Raw genomic sequence first — 20732 nt, forward strand, 5'->3', positions numbered from 1 at the left:
GTTTCTGCAAAGCCCTCAGCATGACGCTGGGGCTTTACAAGCGGACTCAGAAACGGTGGGTGGTCGACTCAAGAATTTCAGCGCGCAGTGGGCTTGCTCACAGGTGGACCCCTGGATCCTGCAGATAATATCTCAGGGTTACAGGTTGGAATTCGAGAAGTCTCCCCCTCGCCGGTTCCTAAAGTCTGCTCTGCCAACGTCTCCCTCAGACAGGGCGACGGTATTGGAAGCCATTCACAAGCTGTATTCTCAGCAGGTGATAGTCAAGGTACCCCTCCTACAACAGGGAAAGGGGTATTATTCCACACTATTTGTGGTACCGAAGCCGGATGGCTCGGTAAGACCTATTCTAAATCTGAAATCTTTGAACCTGTACATACAAAAATTCAAGTTCAAGATGGAGTCACTCAGAGCAGTGATAGCGAATCTGGAAGAAGGGGACTTTATGGTGTCCCTGGACATCAAGGATGCTTACCTGCATGTCCCAATTTGCCCTTCACATCAAGGGTACCTCAGATTCGTGGTGCAAAACTGTCATTATCAGTTTCAGACGCTGCCGTTTGGATTGTCCACGGCACCTCGGGTCTTTACCAAGGTAATGGCCGAAATGATGTTTCTTCTACGAAGAAAAGGCGTATTAATTATCCCTTACTTGGACGATCTCCTGATAAGGGCAAGGTCCAGGGAACAGCTGGGGGACGTAGTAGCACTAACCCAAATAGTGCTGCAACAGCACGGGTGGATTCTGAATTTTCCAAAATCTCAATTGACCCCGACGACACGTCTGCTGTTCCTGGGAATGATTCTGGACACGGTTCAGAAAAAGGTGTTTCTTCCGGAGGAGAAAGCCAAGGAGTTAACCGAACTTGTCAGGAACCTCCTAAAACCAGGGAAAGTGTCTGTGCATCAATGCACAAGAGTCCTGGGAAAGATGGTGGCTTCTTACGAAGCGATTCCATTCGGCAGATTCCACGCACGAACTTTTCAGTGGGATCTGCTGGACAAATGGTCCGGATCGCATCTGCAGATGCATCAGCGGATAACCTTGTCGGCACGGACAAGGGTGTCTCTTCTGTGGTGGTTGCAGAGTGCTCATCTGTTAGAGGGCCGCAGATTCGGCATACAGGACTGGGTCCTGGTGACCACGGATGCCAGTCTGAGAGGCTGGGGAGCGGTCACACAGGGAAGAAACTACCAGGGAGTATGGTCAAACCTGGAGATGTCTCTTCACATAAATATACTGGAGCTAAGAGCGATTTACAATGCTCTAAGCCTGGCAAAACCCCTGCTTCAGGGTCAGCCGGTGTTGATCCAGTCGGACAACATCACGGCAGTCGCCCACGTAAACAGACAGGGCGGCACAAGAAGCAGGAGAGCAATGGCAGAAGCTGCAAGGATTCTTCGCTGGGCGGAAGATCATGTGATAGCACTGTCAGCAGTGTTCATTCCGGGAGTGGACAACTGGGAAGCAGACTTCCTCAGCAGACACGATCTACACCCGGGAGAGTGGGGACTTCATCCAGAAGTCTTCCACATGATTGTGAACCGTTGGGAAAAACCAAAGGTGGACATGATGGCGTCTCGCCTCAACAAAAAACTGGACAGGTATTGCGCCAGGTCAAGAGACCCTCAGGCAATAGCTGTGGACGCTCTGGTAACGCCGTGGGTGTTCCAGTCAGTGTATGTGTTTCCTCCTCTGCCTCTCATACCAAAAGTACTGAGAATTATACGGCAAAGGGGAGTAAGAACGATACTCGTGGCTCCGGATTGGCCAAGAAGAACTTGGTACCCGGAACTTCAGGAGATGCTCACGGAAGATCCGTGGCCTCTACCTCTAAGACGGGACCTGCTTCAGCAGGGACCGTGTCTATTCCAAGACTTACCGCGGCTGCGTTTGACGGCATGGCGGTTGAACGCCGAATTCTAAGGGAAAAAGGCATTCCGGAAGAGGTCATTCCTACACTGGTAAAAGCCAGGAAGGAGGTGACTGCACAACATTATCACCGCATTTGGAGAAAATATGTTGCGTGGTGTGAGGCCAGGAAGGCCCCCACGGAGGAATTTCAATTGGGTCGATTCCTACATTTCCTGCAAACAGGATTGTCTATGGGCCTCAAGTTGGGGTCCATTAAGGTTCAAATTTCGGCCCTGTCTATTTTCTTCCAGAAAGAATTGGCTTCAGTTCCTGAAGTCCAGACTTTTGTAAAAGGAGTACTACATATACAGCCCCCGGTTGTGCCCCCAGTGGCTCCGTGGGACCTTAATGTAGTTTTGGATTTTCTCAAATCCCATTGGTTTGAGCCACTCAAATCGGCGGATTTGAAATATCTTACATGGAAAGTAACCATGCTACTAGCCCTGGCTTCAGCCAGGAGAGTGTCAGAATTGGCGGCTTTATCGTATAAAAGCCCATATCTGATTTTCCATTCGGACAGGGCAGAACTGCGGACGCGTCCTCATTTTCTGCCTAAGGTGGTGTCAGCGTTTCACCTGAACCAGCCTATTGTGGTGCCTGCGGCTACTAGCGATTTGGAGGATTCCAAGTTGCTGGACGTTGTCAGGGCATTGAAAATATATATTTCAAGGACGGCTGGAGTCAGAAAATCTGACTCGCTGTTTATACTGTATGCACCCAACAAGCTGGGTGCTCCTGCTTCTAAGCAGACGATTGCTCGTTGGATCTGTAGCACAATTCAACTTGCACATTCTGTGGCAGGCCTGCCACAGCCTAAATCTGTCAAGGCCCATTCCACAAGGAAGGTGGGCTCATCCTGGGCGGCTGCCCGAGGGGTCTCGGCATTACAACTCTGCCGAGCAGCTACGTGGTCGGGGGAGAACACGTTTGTAAAATTCTACAAATTTGATACCCTGGCTAAAGAGGACCTAGAGTTCTCTCATTCGGTGCTGCAGAGTCATCCGCACTCTCCCGCCCGTTTGGGAGCTTTGGTATAATCCCCATGGTCCTGACGGAGTCCCCAGCATCCACTAGGACGTTAGAGAAAATAAGATTTTACTTACCGATAAATCTATTTCTCGTAGTCCGTAGTGGATGCTGGGCGCCCATCCCAAGTGCGGATTGTCTGCAATACTTGTACATAGTTATTGTTACAAAAAAATCGGGTTGTTATTGTTGTGAGCCGTCTGTTCAGAGGCTCCTACGTTGTCATACTGTTAACTGGGTTCAGATCACAAGTTGTACGGTGTGATTGGTGTGGCTGGTATGAGTCTTACCCGGGATTCAAAATCCTTCCTTATTGTGTACGCTTGTCCGGGCACAGTATCCTAACTGAGGCTTGGAGGAGGGTCATAGGGGGAGGAGCCAGTGCACACCACCTGATCCTAAAGCTTTATTTTTGTGCCCTGTCTCCTGCGGAGCCGCTAATCCCCATGGTCCTGACTGAGTCCCCAGCATCCACTACGGACTACGAGAAATAGATTTATCGGTAAGTAAAATCTTATTTTTTTCAATACACAAGTGCTGTAGATCATAACAGCCAATTAGAAGTTTGCTTTCATCTTCTACTGTTTCCATTTTCTACTTTTTTCCATTTTCCCATACGTCCTAGAGGATGCTGGGGATGCTTCAAGAACCATGGGGTATAGACGGGATCCGCAGTAGACATGGACACACTATAAGACTTCGAAAGGGGTGTGAACTGGCTCCTCCCTCTATGCCTTTCCTCCAGACCCCAGTTAGATTATGTGCCCAGTGAGACTGGATGCACACTGAGGAGCTCTCCAGAGTTTCTCAGAAAAAGACTTTTATTAGGTTTGTTATTTTCAGGGAGACCTGGTGGCAATGGGCTCCCTGCATCGTGGGACTGAGGGGAGAGAAGCAGACCTACTTCTTCTGAGTTCAAGGGCTCTGCTTCTTGGGCTACTGGACACCATTAGCTCCAGAGGGTTCGATCACTTGGTACGCCTAGATGCTTGTTCCCGGAGCTGCGCAGTCACCCCCCTCACAGAGCCAGAAGACAGAAGCCGGGTGAGTATGAGAAGATCAGAAGACTTCAGTGATGGCAGAAGACGCATTTGAGGTACCGCACAGCGTGCCATGCTCCCACACATAACACGGCACTGCAGGGTGCTAACAGGTCTGGGCAGTCTTGTTACTTGCTTCAGTACCGGGATAGGCGCTGGGTGTGAGCTGGCTGAACTCTGTGTCTCTCTGGCAGGCTTTATTGTGGGTCTGTCTCCTATAGCCCCAGTGTGGTTGTGTGTGTCGACATGTCTGAGGCTGAATGCTCTTCCCAGGAGAAGGCTGGAGTGGGGAAAGAAAATTCTGTGAGTGGCCGTGTCGGCACCGCCAACGGATGATTGGGTGAATATGAGTGTTTTAAACGCAAATGTGACTAAGAGATTTGATAAATCTGAGTCTAATCTGAGGAAATCTATGGAAGATGCTTTGTCACAGGCCCAGACCCCTTCGGAGTCACAGAAATTTGCATTTACCCAGATTACAGATACCAACACGGACTCTGATTCCAGTGTCGACTATAGTGATGCCTGATTACATCCAAAACTGGCTAAGAGTATTCAGTACATGATTGTGGCGATAAAAGAAGTATTACATATCACTGAGGACCCTGCGGTTCTTGATACTAGGGTCTGTATGTTTAAAGGAAAGAAACCTGAGGTAACGTTTCCTCCCTCTCATGAACTGAACGCACTTTTTGAAAAAGCTTGGGAAAATCCTGCCAAAAAGACACATGTTCCCAAAAGAATTCCAGTGGCACATCCGTTCTCCTCTGGGGACAGGGAAATGTGGGAGTCAATCCCCACGGTAGACAAAGCTTTATCGCGTCTATCCAAAAAGGTGGCACTTCCGTCCCCTGACACGGCAGCCCTAAAGGATCCTGTGGATCGTAAGCAGGAAAATACACTAAAATCCATTTATGTCACTACAGGGTCGCTACTCAGGCCTGCCGTTGCTGCGGCATGGGTGAGTAGCGCTATTGAAAGGTGGGCAGATAACTTGTCATTGGAGGTAGATACCATAGACAGGGATAGTGTGCTTTTGACTCTGGGTCACATCAGGGACGCTGCAGCATATTTAAAAGAAGCTGTAAGGGATATTGGCCCTTTTGGGGTCAAGGGCCAATGCCATGGCAGTCTCAGCAGGGAGAGCGTTGTGGATTCATCAATGAAATGCTGACTCTAAGAAGGCGATGGAGTCTCTACCGTTTAACGGTAGGGTTTTGTTTGACGACTGCCTCACTGACCTGGTGTCTACGGCTACCGCGGGTAAGTCTTCATTTTTACCTTATGTTCCTGCACAGCAGAAGAAATCGCCTCACTATCAGATGCAGTCCTTTCGGCCCAATAAATTCAAAAAAGGACGTGGTTCCTCCTTCCTTGCTGCGAGGTGGAGAGGACGGGGAAAAAGGTCACAGGCTGTGTCAAGTTCCCAGGAGCAGAAGTCCTCTCCGGCTTCTACCAAATCCACCGCTTGATGCTGGGGCTCCTCTGCGGGAGTCCGCACCAGTGGGGGCACGTCTCCAACTCTTCAGTCAGGTCTGGGTGCACTCGGACCTGGATCCTTGGATAGTAGACATAGTAACCCAAGGGTACAAGTTAGAGTTTCAAGACGTGCCCCCTCACCGATTTTTCAAATCAGCCTTGCCAGCTTCTCTTCCAGAAAGGGCGATAGTAAGTGCTGCGATACTAAAGTTGTGTCAAAATCAAGTGATTGTCACGGTACCCCCGTCTCAACAGGGGGAAGGTTTTTATTCGAGCCTGTTCGTGGTCCCGAAGCCGGATGGCTCAGTCAGGCCGATTCTAAACCTAAAATCCCTCAATTTCTTTCTGAAAAAATTCAAGTTCAAGATTGAATCTCTACGAGCAGTGGTCTCCAGTCTGGAGGGGGATTTTATGGTGTGGGTCAACATAAAAGATGCCTACTTACATGTCCCCATATATCCTCCACATCAGGCTTACCTGAGATTTGCTGTGCAGGATTGTCATTACCAATTTCAGACGTTGCCGGTTGGTCTGTCCACGGCTCTGAGGATTTTCACCAAAGTAATGGCGGAAATGATGGTTCTCCTGCGCAAGCAGGGAATCACAATTATCCCGTACTTGGACGATTTCCTCATTAAAGGCGAGGTCCAAGGAGGAATTGTTGAAGAATGTTGCCCTTTCACTGACTATTCTGCAACAACACAGTTGGCTCCTAAATTTGCCAAAATCACAGTTGGATCCAACGACAAGGCTGTCGTTCGTGGGTATGATTCTGGATACAGAATTGCAGAGTTTTTCTTCCAGTGGAAAAAGCTCTGGAAATACAGAACATGCTAAAACAGATTCTGAAACCAGCAAAGGTGTCCGTTCTTCACTGCACTAGGTTGCTGGGGAAGATGGTGGTGGCGGCCTACGAGGCCATTCCGTATGGCAGGTTCCATGCCAGGGTGTTTCAGTGGAACCTGTTGGACCAGTGGTCCGGGTCTCACCGGGACATGAACCGGAAAATAATTCTATCTCCCAGGACCAGAATTTCCCTTCTGTGGTGGCTGCACAGTTCTCATCTTCTGGAGGGACGCAGGTTCGGGATTCAGGATTGAATCCTGGTGACCACAGATGCAAGCCTCCGAGGCTGGGGAACAGTCACACAGGGAAGAAACTTTCAGGGAAAGTGGTCGAGCCAGGAAACTTGTCTACACATAAACGTTCTGGAATTAAGAGCCATCTACAATGGCATACTGCAAGCAGAACATCATCTTTGAGGTCTGCCGGTCTTGATTCAGTCAGACAGCGTGACAGCAGTGGCATACAAAAACCGCCAAGGCGGAACAAAGCAGAGCGGCGATCGCCGAGGCCACGAAGATTCTTCGCTGGGCGGAAAGACATGCCAGCGCTCTGTCGGCAGTCTTCATTCCAGGAGTGGACAACTGACTTCCTCGGCAGACACGATCTCCATCCAGGAGAGTGGGGTCTTCATCAAGAGGTCTTTGCAGAAGTGACAAGTCGTTGGGGAGTTCCTCAAGTAGACATGATGGCGTCCCGCCTCAACAAGAAACTTCAGAGATATATTGTTCCAGGTCAAGGGACCCTCAAGCGATAGCGGTGGATGCCCTAGTGACACCGTGGGTGTTTCAGTCGGTCTATGTGTTCCCTCCACTTCCACTCATTCCAAAGGTGATAAAAATTATAAGAAGAACAAGGATTCAGGCGATGCTCATTGTTCCGGATTGGCCAAAAACGGCCTGGTATCCAGATCTTCAGGAGTTGCTCATAGAAGATCTCTGGCCTCTTCCACTTCGGGAGGACCTGTTACAACAGGGACCGTGCGTGTATCCGGACTTACCGCGGCTGCGTTTGACGGCGTGGTGGTTGAGCACCAAATCCTAGCCCGAAAGGGTATTCCCAGTGAAGTCATTCCCACACTACTTCAGGCTAGAAAAGAAGTAACGGCACAGCATTACCACCGTATTTGGAGAAAATATGTGTCTTGGTGTGAATCCAAGAAGGCTCCTACGGAAGATTTTCACCTGGGGCGTTTGGTCCATTTCTACAAGCAGGTGTGGATGCGGGCCTAAAGTTAGGCTCTATTAAAGTCCAGATTTCGGCCTTGTCGATCTTTTTTCAGAAAGAATTGGCCTCCCTTCCAGAAGTTCAGACCTTCGTAAAAGACGTGCTGCACATCCAACCTCCCTTTGTGGCACCATGGGATCTTAATGTGGTGTTGCAATTCTTGCAATCACATTGGTTTGGACCTTTGCGCAAGGTTGAGTTAAAATTCCTTACTTGGAAAGTGGTCATGTTGTTGGCCTTGGCGTCTGCAAGGCGAGTGTCTGAGTTGGCGACTTTGTCTCACAAGAGCTCCTATTTGATTTTCCATGCTGATAGAGCAGAGTTGAGAACTCGTCAACAATTTCTGCCAAAAGTGGTTTCATCATTTCATGTAAACCAGCCAATTGTGGTGCCAGTGGCTACTGACGCCTTGGTGGAGTCAGTCTCTCGATGTGGTCAGAGCTTTGAGGATCTGTGTCGCCAGGACGGCGCAGCTTAGGAAAACAGAGGCTCTGTTTGTCCTGTGGGCTCCCAACAATATTGGGGCTCCTGCTTCTAAGCAGACTATTGCGCGCTGGATCTGTAATAAGATTCAGTAGGCTCATTCTACGGCAGGATTGCCGTTACCGAAATCGGTGAAGGCCCATTCTACCAGAAAGGTGGGCTCATCCTTTGGTAGCTGCCGAGGGGTCTCGGCATTACAGCTTTGCCGAGCTGCTACTTGGTCGGGATCAAACACCTTTGCGAAATTTTACAAGTTTGATACCCTGGCTGAGGAGGACCTCTTGTTTGGTCAATCGGTGCTGCAGAGTCATCCGCACTCTCCCGCCCGTTCTAGAGCTTTGGTATAAGCCCCATGGTTCTTGAAGCATCCCCAGCATCCTCTAGGACGTATGAGAAAATAGGATTTTAATACCTACCGGTAAATCCTTTACTCTTAGTCCGTAGAGGATGCTGGGCGCTCGTCCCAGTGTGAGCTGTATCTGCAGTTTGGTTATTGTTACGCTCATGTTGCGTTGAGTTCAGTCAACTCTGTGACTGCTGTTGGTCATGCCGTTGCATGCGTTGTTGTTGAATGCCATGTTGTACGGCGTGTTGGTGGTGTGAGCTGGTATGTATCTCACCTTAGTTTAAATTTATTAAATAAATCCTTTTCCTCGAAATGTCTGTCTCCCTGGGCACAGTTCCTATAACTGGAGTCTGGAGGAGGGGCATAGAGGGAGGAGCCAGTTCACACCCATTCAAAGTCTTAAAGTGTGCCCATGTCTCCTGCGGATCCTGTCTATACCCCATGGTTCTTGAAGCATCCCCAGCATCCTCTACGGACTAAAAGAAAAGGATTTACCGGTAGGTATTAAAATCCTATTTTCTGGATTGTGCTAGAAAAATGACATCTGCTTGATTCTCTCTCTGCGTTATCGCGCATTTTTGCTTATTGTATATTACTCACAGTATGAGACTCTTTTAAAACGGTCTTCAATGACAGGAACAGCTTATGTTTGTTTTGTTGATTATAATAAACCACTAAAATCTATGACCGTTCTTGGGGATGATGAGAACCATAGCTAATCTATAGAGTTTGGGCTTTTTTGGGTATTGGTCCAATACCGTGTGCTACATAAAGCAGTTCGGAATCCTATGAAAATTACAACATTGTGCTACATCAAGCTGATTTATCTTTTTTTTTTTTTTTTTTTTTTTAATATACACAGGTTTTCGCTTCCTGCTCAGCTGATGCCTCCGTTCGCATTTGGGACACCCGGGCAGCTCCTAACAAGGCATGTATGCTGACAGCCAACCAGGCTCATGAAAGTGATGTCAACGTGATTAGTTGGAACCGCTATGAGCCATTTATTGTCAGTGGAGGTGATGATGGTGTACTCAAGATATGGGACCTGCGTCAGTTCCAGGTGCGTGTAAGATGCTTGACCTTTATCTTAGTAGCTCCTTGTTACAAAGGGTCTTTCAAGAATAACACATTTTCCCACAATATTGGTCTTCCCCATGGACAACAGGGCAGATGTTTTGTTATTGCAGACAAGGACAGATTTGCATATAAAATCCCTTTATTTTTAGTCATTTATCTCTGTGCCTGACAACTAAGTCATTAGACACTTTGAATAGCACTTCTTAAATACATATACAGTATAAATACATATATCTAAATGAAGTTACCAGTGAGTGTATCCCAGGAGGTCCCCCCCCCCCCCCTCAATGTCACCCAAGCGTAGCACAGGTGCAATGTGACCAATGCTTGACATCCCTACTCTTTCAAAATATTTGAAGATGTCCTTGTTTCTCTTGTATGTCTAATTAAAGGATTACCAAATTGGGGGGAGTTTTGGGGGACAAGTTTGTAAATGTACCAATTTGCCATGAGAGTTAAATTGTTCATATATTTTTTATATTTTTGTTTTGTTTTTTCTTTTCAAGGCAAAATCTGAACTTTTACAAACTTGTCCCTTTGTGCTTTCCTCCCAATATGTCTTTTGCGTGGCTGAAGGAGACACTATTAAAATTGGTGCAATAGAAAAATAAGGAGATGTCTATGGCAACAAGAAAATTTAAAATTTCTAGGGCAACTTTGAAAATTAAAGTATTTAACTGGTTGTCTTTTAAATTGTGTACTGTAGGATCAACTTTTTTACATTTTATCTTTTCTCTGTTATGAAATGTATTTTTCTATTTGATTTGCATGTATCCTTTTGTAATTGGTTTATTAAGTGGTGCTCATTCTTTTCTCCACAGAAAGGGGTAAGTGTGGCAAAGTTTAAGCAGCACACAGCCCCAATCACATCCGTTGAGTGGCATCCTACAGACAGTGGGGTATTTGCTGCTTCTGGTGCCGACGACCAGATAACTCAGTGGGATCTTGCGGTAGAAAGGGATCAAGATCAGGAAGGTGAAACCGAAGACCCAACATTGGCAACGATTCCACCACAACTGCTGTTTGTTCATCAAGGCGAAAAAGACATTAAGGAGTTACACTGGCACCAGCAGTGTCCTGGGGTCGTCATTAGCACAGCACTATCTGGTTTCAATGTGTTCCGAACAATCAGTGTGTGAGGTCATTCCTCATCTGCATCTATGAACATGCCAGTGTTGCAGTCCTCCTTTTAATGTTTGATGCTGCATTTTAATGGTATAATATGCTATAGTACAGTACAGGACTGTTCTTGTGTTTTGAGGGATGTTTTATTGAAAGCTACAAATTAGCATTTTTATATGTCCTTTTCAGAGGTCACAGTCTTCATATTTATGGATTGACTTAATTCTGGCTAGAGAGCAATGTTTATGTAAGATGAAGCATTTGTGACCTTCCATACATGCTTTAGCCTTATATTTGCCAGGTCTGGCTGTAAAAGAAGTGAAGGTCACTTAGATTATGGGTCAGATTCCAAGTTGCACACAAGTTCATATGCAAGTTTGAACAAATACTGTACAGGTAATTCAATTGTACGCATCTTGGGCATGTAGGTACACTTGTGGGCAATGCACAGTTATGTGTATGTAAAGATCTCTCTGATTTTATAAGCTGGGTACACGGTGCAACCAGCAATTGTGCCAATGGTCGGGGCGATTACCCTTTGCCCTGCGCATCGAGAGATTACCGGTAAACACTAGGCAGATATTAATGAGCGACAGAATGATCACTGTTCTGTTTCTCATTAATATTCACTGCATCGCACAGTATGGATAATCACATGACCTCACATGCGACCCACAGCAGCTCGCAGTCGACCTACACACCGCACAATATGGGTGATCTGTCGTTCCCGATTTGCACGGATCTGAGAAATCGACACAATATAGTGCAAGTTTGTACCCAGCTATAGGGATGTCTGGTATAGGGCAGATGCAAAGGTGCGCTGATAGTGAAGATTGTTACTATCAATCCTATGGATAGGAGCAGTGCAGTCTCATGGACGTGGCATACTGACTGCAGGATGATATTCCCATATGTCTCCAAAAACAAAGTGTCCACAATGTGTGCAACTCTGAATTAGGATATATAGATATATATATGGATATATATATATATATATATATATATTTGGGGTGGGGTGTGCCTGAAAGGTTATCTGTGTGTATTATAATAGGCAAGGAGTGATTTGTCTGATTAGTGATACTACAAGTTTTAGCAAGTATATTTTATATCCTCGTTGCGCATGTATGTGTGTGTGTGTGTGTGTGTGTGTGTGTGTGTGTATATATATATATATATATACATATATAGTTACATATATAGTATATGTGTGTGTGTGTGTGTGTGTATATATGTGTGTATATATATATATATATATATATATATATATAATGTGTATGTATGTGTGTATATGTATGTGTATATATATATATATATATATATATATATATATATATATATATATATTTCTCTATCGTCCTAGTGGATGCTGGGGTTCCTGAAAGGACCATGGGGGGATAGCGGCTCCGCAGGAGACAGGGCACAAAAAGTAAAGCTTTAGGATCAGGTGGTGTGCACTGGCTCCTCCCCCTATGACCCTCCTCCAAGCCTCAGTTAGATTTTTGTGCCCGGCCGAGAAGGGTGCAATCTAGGTGGCTCTCCTAAAGAGCTGCTTAGAAAAGTTTAGCTTAGGTTTTTTATTTTACAGTGAGTCCTGCTGGCAACAGGATCACTGCAACGAGGGACTTAGGGGAGAAGAAGTGAACTCACCTGCGTGCAGGATGGATTGGCTTCTTTGGCTACTGGACATTAGCTCCAGAGGGACGATCACAGGTACAGCCTGGATGGTCACCGGAGCCTCACCGCCGGCCCCCTTGCAGATGCTGAAACAAGAAGAAGGTCCAGAATCGGCGGCATGAAGACTCCTCAGTCTTAAGGTAGCGCACAGCACTGCAGCTGTGCGCCATTTCCTCTCAGCACACTTCACACGGCAGTCCCTGAGGGTGCAGGGCGCTGGGAGGGGGGCGCCCTGGGAGGCAATGAAAACCTATTTTTGGCTAAAAATACCTCACATATAGCCTCCGGGGGCTATATGGAGATATTTAACCCCTGCCAGAATCCGTTAAGAGCGGGAGACGAGGCCGCCGAAAAAGGGGCGGGGCCTATCTCCTCAGCACACAGTGCCATTTTCCCTCACAGAAAGGCTGGAGGGAAGGCTCCCAGGCTCTCCCCTGCACTGCACTACAGAAACAGGGTTAAAACAGAGATGGGGGGCACTAATTTGGCGTTAGAAATATATAAAAAGAAAACACTTATATAAGGTTGTCCCTATATAATTATAGCGTTTTTGGTGTGTGCTGGCAAACTCTCCCTCTGTCTCTCCAAAGGGCTAGTAGGTCCTGTCCTCTATCAGAGCATTCCCTGTGTGTGTGCTGTGTGTCGGTACGTGTGTGTCGACATGTATGAGGACGATGTTGGTGAGGAGGCGGAGCAATTGCCTGTAATGGTGATGTCACTCTCTAGGGAGTCGACACCGGAATGGATGGCTTATTTAGGGAATTACGTGATAATGTCAACACGCGCCAAGGTCGGTTGACGACATGAGACGGCCGACAAACAATTAGTACCGGTCCAGACGTCTCAAAAACACCGTCAGGGGTTTTAAAACGCCTGTTTACTTTAGTCGGTCGACACAGACAGGGACACTGAATCCAGTGTCGACGGTGAATAAACAAACGTATTCCTTATTAGGGCCACACGTTAAGGGCAATGAAGGAGGTGTTACATATTTCTGATACTACAAGTACCACAAAAGAGGGTATTATGTGGGATGTGAAAAAACTACCGTAGTTTTTCCTGAATCAGATAAATTAAATGAAGTGTGTGATGATGCGTGGGTTCCCCCCGATAGAAAATATGGGCGGTATACCCTTTCCCGCCAGAAGTTAGGGCGCGTTGGGAAACACCCCTTAGGGTGGATAAGGCGCTCACACGCTTATCAGAACAAGTGGCGGTACCGTCTATAGATAGGGCCGTCCTCAAGGAGCCAGCTGACGGGAGGCTGGAAAATATCATAAAAAGTATATACACACATACTGGTGTTATACTGCGACCAGCGATCGCCTCAGCCTGGATGTGCAGAGCTGGGGTGGCTTGGTCGGATTCCCTGACTAAAAATATTGATACCCTTGACAGGGACAGTATTTTATTGACTATAGAGCATTTAAAGGATGCATTTCTATATATGCGAGATGCACAGAGGGATATTTGCACTCTGGCATCAAGAGTAAGTGCGATGTCCATATCTGCCAGAAGATGTTTATGGACACGACAGTGGTCAGGTGATGCAGATTCCAAACGGCACAAAGGTGTATTGCCGTATAAAGGAAGAGGAGTTATTTGGGGTCGGTCCATCGGACCTGGTGGCCACGGCAACTGCTGGAAAATCCACCGTTTTTACCCTAAGTCACATCTCTGCAGAAAAAGACACCGTCTTTTCAGCTTCAGTCCTTTCGTCCCTATAAGAGTCATATCTGCCCAGGGATAGAGGAAAGGGAAGAAGACTGCAGCAGGCAGCCCATTCCCAGGAACAGAAGCGTTCCACCGCTTCTGACAAGCTCTCAGCATGACGCTGAGACCGTACAGGACCCCTGGATCCTACAAGTAGTATCCCAGGGGTACAGATTGGAATGTCGAGACGTTTCCCCTGCGCAGGCTCCTGAAGTCTGCTTTACCAAGGTCTCCCTCCGACAAGGAGGCAGTATGGGAAACAATTCACGAGCTGTATTCCCAGCAGGTGATAATTAAATTACCCCTCCTACAACAAGAAAAGGGGTATTATTCCACACTATATTGTGGTACTGAAGCCAGAAGGCTAGGTGAGACCTATTCTAAATCTAAAAAAATTTGAACACTTACAAAGGTTCAAATCAAGATGGAGTCACTCAGAGCAGTGATAACGAACCGGGAAGAAGGGGACTATATGGTGTCCCGAGACATCAGGGATGCTTACCTCCATGTCCCAAATTTGCCCTTATCACTAAGGGTACCTCAGGTTCGTGGTACAGAACTGTCACTATCAGTTTCAGACGCTGCCGTTTGGATTGTCCACGGCACCCCGGGTCTTTACCAAGGTAATGGCCGAAATGATGGTTCTTCTTCGAAGAAAAGGCGTCTTAATTATCCCTTACTTGGACGATCTCCTGATAAGGGCAAAGTCCAGGGAACAGTTGGAGGTCGGAGTAGCACTATCTCGGATACTGTTACAACAGCAGGGGTGGATTCTAAATATTCCAAAATCGCAGCTGATCCCGACAACAAGTCTCCTGTGCTTAGGGATGATTCTGGACACAGTCCAGAAAAAGGTGTTTCTCCCGGAAGAGAAAGCCAGGGAGTTATCCGAGCTAGTCAGGAACCTCCTAAAATCAGTGCATCATTGCACAAGGGCCATGGTAAAAAAATGGTGACTTCCTTCGAAGCAATTCCAGTCGGCAGATTTCATGCAAGAACTTTTCAGTGGGATCTGCTGGACAAATGGTCCGGATCGCATCTTCAGATGCATCAGCGGATAACCCTATATCCAATGACAAGGGTGTCTCTCCTGTGGTGGTTACAGAGTGCTCATCTTCTAGAGGGCCGCAGATTCGGCATTCAGTTTTGGATGTTGGTGACCACGGAGGCCAGCCCGAGAGGCTGGGGAGCAGTCACACAAGGAAAAAATTTCCAGGGAGTGTGATCAAGTCTGGAGACTTTTCTCCACATAAATATAGCTAAGGGTAAATTTATAATGCTCTAAGCTTAGCAAGACCTCTGCTTCAAGGTCAGCCGGTATTGATCCAGTGGGATAAAACATCACGGCAGTCGCCCACGTAAATAGACAGGGCGGCACAAGAAGCAGGAGGGCAGTGGCAAAAACTGCAAGGACTTTTCGCTGGGCGGAAAATCATGTGATAGCACTGTCAGCAGTGTTTCATTCCGGGAATGGAAACTGGGAAGCAGACTTCCTCAGTAGGCACGACCTCCGCCCGGCAGAGTGGGAACTTCATGGGGAAGTTTTCCACATGATTGTAAACCGTTGGGAATTACCAAAGGTGGACATGATGGCGTCCCGTCTGAACAAAAAACGGGACAGGTATTGCGCCAGGTTAAGAGACCCTCAGGCAATAGCTGTGGACGTTCTGGTAACACCGTGGGTGTACCAGTCGGTGTATGTGTTCCATCCTCTGCTTTTCATACCTAAGGTACTGAGAATTATAAGACGTAGAGGAGTAAGAACTATACTCATGGCTCCGGATTGGCCAAGAAGGACTTGGTACCCGGAACTTCAAGAGATGCTCACAGAGGACTTATGGCCTCTGCCGCTAAGAAGGGACTTGTTTCAGCAAGTACCATGTCTGTTCCAAGACTTACCGCAGCTGCGTTTGACGGCATGGCGGTGGAACGCCGGATCATAAGGGAAAAGGCATTCAGGAAGAGGTCATTCCTACCCTGGTCAAAGCCAGAAAGGAGGTGACCGCACAACATTATCACCACATGTGGCGAAAATATGTTGCGTGGTGTGAGGCCAGGAAGGCCCCACGAAGAAATTTCAACTCGGTCGATTCCTGCATTTCCTGCAAACAGGAGTGTCTATGGGCCTCAAATTGGGGTCCATTAAGGTTCAAATTTCGGCCCTGTCGATTTTTCTTCCAGAAAGAATTGGCTTCAGTTCCTGAAGTCCAGAAGTTTGTCAAGGGAGTATTGCATATACATCCCCCTTTTGTGCCTCCAGTGGCACTGTGGGATCTCAACGTAGTTCTGGGATTCCTCAAAACACATTGGTTTAAAACCAGTCAAATCTGTGGATTTGAAGCATCTCACATGAAAAGTGAACATGCTCTTGGACCTGGCCTGGACCAGGCGAGTGTCAAATTGGTGGTTTTTTTCTCAAAAAAGCCCATATCTGTTTGTCCATTCGGACAGGGCAGAGCTGCGGACTCGTCCCCAGTTCTCTCCCTAAGGTGGTGTCAGTGTTTCACCTGAACCAGCTTATTGTGGTGTCTTGCGCCTACTAGGGACTTGGAGGACTCCAAGTTGCTAGATGTGGTCAGGGCCCTGAAAATATAGGTTCCAGGACGGCTGGAGTCAGGAAAACTGACTTGCTGTTATCCTGTATGCACCCAACAAACTGGGTGCTCTTGCTTCTAAGCAGACTTTTGCTAGTTGGATGTGTAATACAATTCAGCTTGCACATTCTGTGGCAGGCCTGCCACAGCCAAAATATGTAAATGCCCATTCCACAAGGAAGGTGGGCTCATCTTGGGCGGCTGCCCGAGGAGTCTCGGCTTTACAACTTTGCCGAGCGGCTATTTAGTCAGGGGCAAACACGTTTGTAAAATCCTACAAATTTGATACCCTGGCTAAGGAGGACCTGGAGTTCTCTCATTCGGTGCTGCAGAGTCATCCGCACTCTCCCGCCCGTTTGGGAGCTTTGGTATAATCCCCATGGTCCTTTCAGGAACCCCAGCATCCACTAGGACGATAGAGAAAATAAGAATTTACTTACCGATAATTCTATTTCTCGGAGTCCGTAGTGGATGCTGGGCGCCCATCCCAAGTGCGGATTATCTGCATTACTTGTACGTAGGTACAAAAATCGGGTTATTATTTGTTGTGAGCCATCTTTTCAGAGGCTCCGCTGTTATCATACTGTTAACTGGGTTCAGATCACAGGTTGTACAGTGTGATTGGTGTGGCTGGTATGAGTCTTCCCGGGATTCATAAATCCTTCCTTATTGTGTACGCTTGTCCGGGCACAGTATCCTAACTGAGGCTTGGAGGAGGGTCATAGGGGGAGGAGCCAGTGCACACCACCTGATCCTAAAGCTTTACTTTTTGTGCCCTGTCTCCTGCGGAGCCGCTATCCCCCCATGGTCCTTTCAGGAACCCCAGCATCCACTACGGACTCCGAGAAATAGAATTATCGGTAAGTAAATTCTTATTATATATATATATATATATATATATTAGAGAGAGAGAGCGCGCGCCCCATGGCACATTGTGATGTTTATCCCACAGCCAGGAAACCAAAGAGTGGGTGTGAAAAGTGAGGTTGACCCTCTTTTTTTTTTTTCCTACCTACAATAACTGTATTTGTTACATTTAGTAATTATGGTATTACCATTCACCTGAAATTTTGTTTGCTGAACTATTATTTATAACAATACATCACCTACTAGTGATCTTGAAATTATTTGCTACATTCAGATTAGCTGTCTCCTGTAGCGATGACACCTGTACTTATGTCCATCGCACTTGTATTGTTGGGGGGGGGGGGGGAAAGCTTAATTGTTTTTATTGTTGACACATGAGGAGCATTTTAATTAGGAGTGAGGGGGTGAGTTGCAAAGGTAGCTGAACGCGAGGACTTTTGTACATAGCCCTTTGGGGCTGCAAACACATTCTCTAGTGGCAATACTGTATTGTAGCATATAGCCACACTTACTGGCAGGTGTGACTTAATCGTGCCTAATTGAATTGACCTCATGAAATACCCACACATCTGAACTCAATCCAGTGAACAGTCCACATGTAAGGCAGATTGATACCAGAGAAAATGTATCCTGCATCCACTAGGGGACATTGGAGTATAGACGGGTGATGAGTGGAGGCTGGCACTTAAAAAATGCTGTAGAATTGAAGTTGGCTCCACCCCCACTATTCCCCATTGGACTCAAGTTAGATTACGTTCCGGGGGAGCCGGCTGCTTTTTAGGCTGTCTTCATACTTTTCACTTTTTATTGACCTTAGTGTTCATATGCATAAACCCTAAGCCACACATTTTGTTTCAGAACAGCTGCTGTTGTGAGATTTCCCTCCTTCCATTATTTTGTCATCAAGAACTTCCCTCCTAATTGTGTTTCTTTTTAATGACAACCAGTTGAAGGGCTACATATTTAAGTAAATAATACGAACAGAAAGGTATTTTTCTACAAAATCAATTTATCTCAAGATAAACGTGTAACAAATTGTTATAGCTAGTGCTAATCCTTGTATGGGCGAGGTGTCTTTAGGAGCTACCAATTAAATATTTCTATAACGAAATTGTAGTATTCTATTATTTCACATCATACAATGTGTAAATATTTTTATTTTATTTTTTGTTGATGGTAGGATTACAATTATAATATCAGTTTGGTCAGACAATCTTGCCTTCACTCCATTCATTGTGTGGAGCCTTAAATAGCTACAGGGGTGCCGTCTTGCCAAACAGCCACTCTTGGTGCGCCATGTTCCACGCCACTCTGCTAGCACTGGGCATCTTTTTTTTTTTTTTTTTTTTTTTTTTGTGCTTGTGTGTATTTTTATCTGCAAATCCATCTTGGTCACAGTGTGTTGTGACTAGGAACCACCAGGAGACTGCTGATTAATTTGATATGCAACACTTGTATATCTGTGTGTGAAGGAGCCTGAATCTGTATATGAAAGTGATGCAGCAGCTGCAGCTTTTTCCCATGCCTAGTTTCTTTTTCATCCACTAGGGGTCACTGGAGTACTCTTGTGATATGGACGGCTTTAGCAGAACAGGCACTGAATATTTAAATTTAGTTACACTCCTCCCCTCCATATTCCCAGAGTACCACAGTGTTTTTTCTGTGCTCAAGCAGTGACACGCTTGTGTGGGCCTCCCACACTTACTTTTAACTTTATTTTTACACCTTCGGCACATCCCTTCCCAGTTTATCAAGAAACGTGGGTCCGGGATAGTGCCCGCTGCACGGAGGCAGCGCATGGCGTGTCGGTCCTCAGAAAGAGCACCCTCACAGCCACACGCAGCTCACTAGCTGACTGCAGGAAGAGCTGGACGGAGCTTACAGAAAAAAGCCCCGTCATAGCCCTGACTACAGGAGACAAGGTATGCTGGGCGCTGCCGCCCCGCTGTGTGGGGTCCATGTTTTCTGTTCACCGCTGCCCTCATCCGCCGATAACAGGCGCCCGCCCCAGCCGCTCTGACCGCCGCTGTACGGGGCTCAGCGCTCGCCACAGCCGCTTCGACTTAGCCGCCGCCAAGAGCCGCTACACCGCCGCATGCCGCTCACACCCGCCGGCCGCACTTCCGCAGCACAGCCGCTATAGAGCGCGCTCCCCGGCTCCCTGCACCCGATCTCCGGCTTCCAGGTCCCGCTCCCTGGCAACCACTCCCCGCTGGAAGACGCAGCGGTACACGGAGCACAGGGGGAGGGGGGAGAAGTCTCCTCACAGGCAGCACAGCTGCAAGGGGGGGGGGGGGGGGAAGCATAGGCTGCATGGGTTATAATATTACATAGGCTTCATGGGTTATATTAATAGGCTGTTAAGCCTATATTAAAGGGTTAGTTTGACATAGTTGGTTACAGGTTATAAAGACGTGTTGTAACCTGACCTGTGATTCTAACTGTAAGCATGGGGGCCATTTTAACCATGCTTCCTGTTTCTTCCTGTTTATGATTCCAGAACGTTTCTATCCTACATCTCTACTCCACCGGATGGCGCAGGGGTGTTAGTGGGAATTTCGTATCAGGTTTCATATAGTACTGGCCACGTGCACTGCACTTCGGCTATATATATATTAGACACACCTTAGTAACAATTTTACTGAGTCATGCAAGTGTCTGTCTTTGTATATTTTATTGTCTGTCTACATAATGAGTAAGGCACCAGCAAAAACTAAAAAGCAGTTTCACTGCAATGTCTGTAAGAGTGTGTTACTGGATGGATCTGCCACATGTACAGTATGTTTTGTGAATTCAGCTACAAATACAATTTCCGCTCCGGTTTCGAAGCCAGTTTCATCCCCGGACCCTCCATGGGCAATGCTTACAGATGTAATGGCTGGGTTGCAATCAGAATTGGCTGCCGCTCGACACGAGAGGGAAGCGGCAAAATCTGAGTCTCGGGTGAGATCGCCAGAACTACCGGAGGGGGCTCAACCTTTCCAAAGGTCCAAGTCCACTTTGGGTAGAAGGGATAAATTTAATTTGTTTTATGATTTACCAGTTTCTGCTATGTTGCATTCTGATGATTCTATGCCAGACCTCACTGCGCAAGATGAGGGTGAGGAGGGCGAATTAGACCAGCAGTCAGATAGTGAAGATTTTGACAGCCCAGGCATTGATAATCTCATCAGGGCAGTGCGTCAGTCTCTGAAGTTTACAGAGACTGATGAGCCTCTGACAAATGATGAAGTGGTATTTACTAAACGACACACTCCAATGTGTTTTCCTGTTTCGGAATCTCTTAATAAGATGTTAGTGGAAACACGGAAGAATCCAGATAAACG

General features: G+C 46.9%; 1 protein-coding gene across 1 annotated transcript in view; it reads left to right on the forward strand.

Annotated features, from left to right (window-relative positions):
- Positions 1-11822, forward strand: part of GRWD1 (glutamate rich WD repeat containing 1) — a 125856-nt gene extending 114034 nt beyond the window's left edge. Inside the window, exons 7-8 of the mRNA XM_063942783.1 lie at positions 9222-9419; positions 10258-11822. Of these exons, the coding sequence (XP_063798853.1) occupies positions 9222-9419; positions 10258-10575 (516 nt within the window). The 3' untranslated portion in view covers positions 10576-11822. The remainder of the gene's footprint in view (positions 1-9221; positions 9420-10257) is intronic.
- Positions 11823-20732: the final 8910 nt, after the last annotated feature.

Source organism: Pseudophryne corroboree, chromosome 10 (genome assembly GCF_028390025.1).
Source record: "Pseudophryne corroboree isolate aPseCor3 chromosome 10, aPseCor3.hap2, whole genome shotgun sequence".
In the NCBI taxonomy this organism is placed as follows: Eukaryota; Metazoa; Chordata; class Amphibia; order Anura; family Myobatrachidae; genus Pseudophryne; species Pseudophryne corroboree.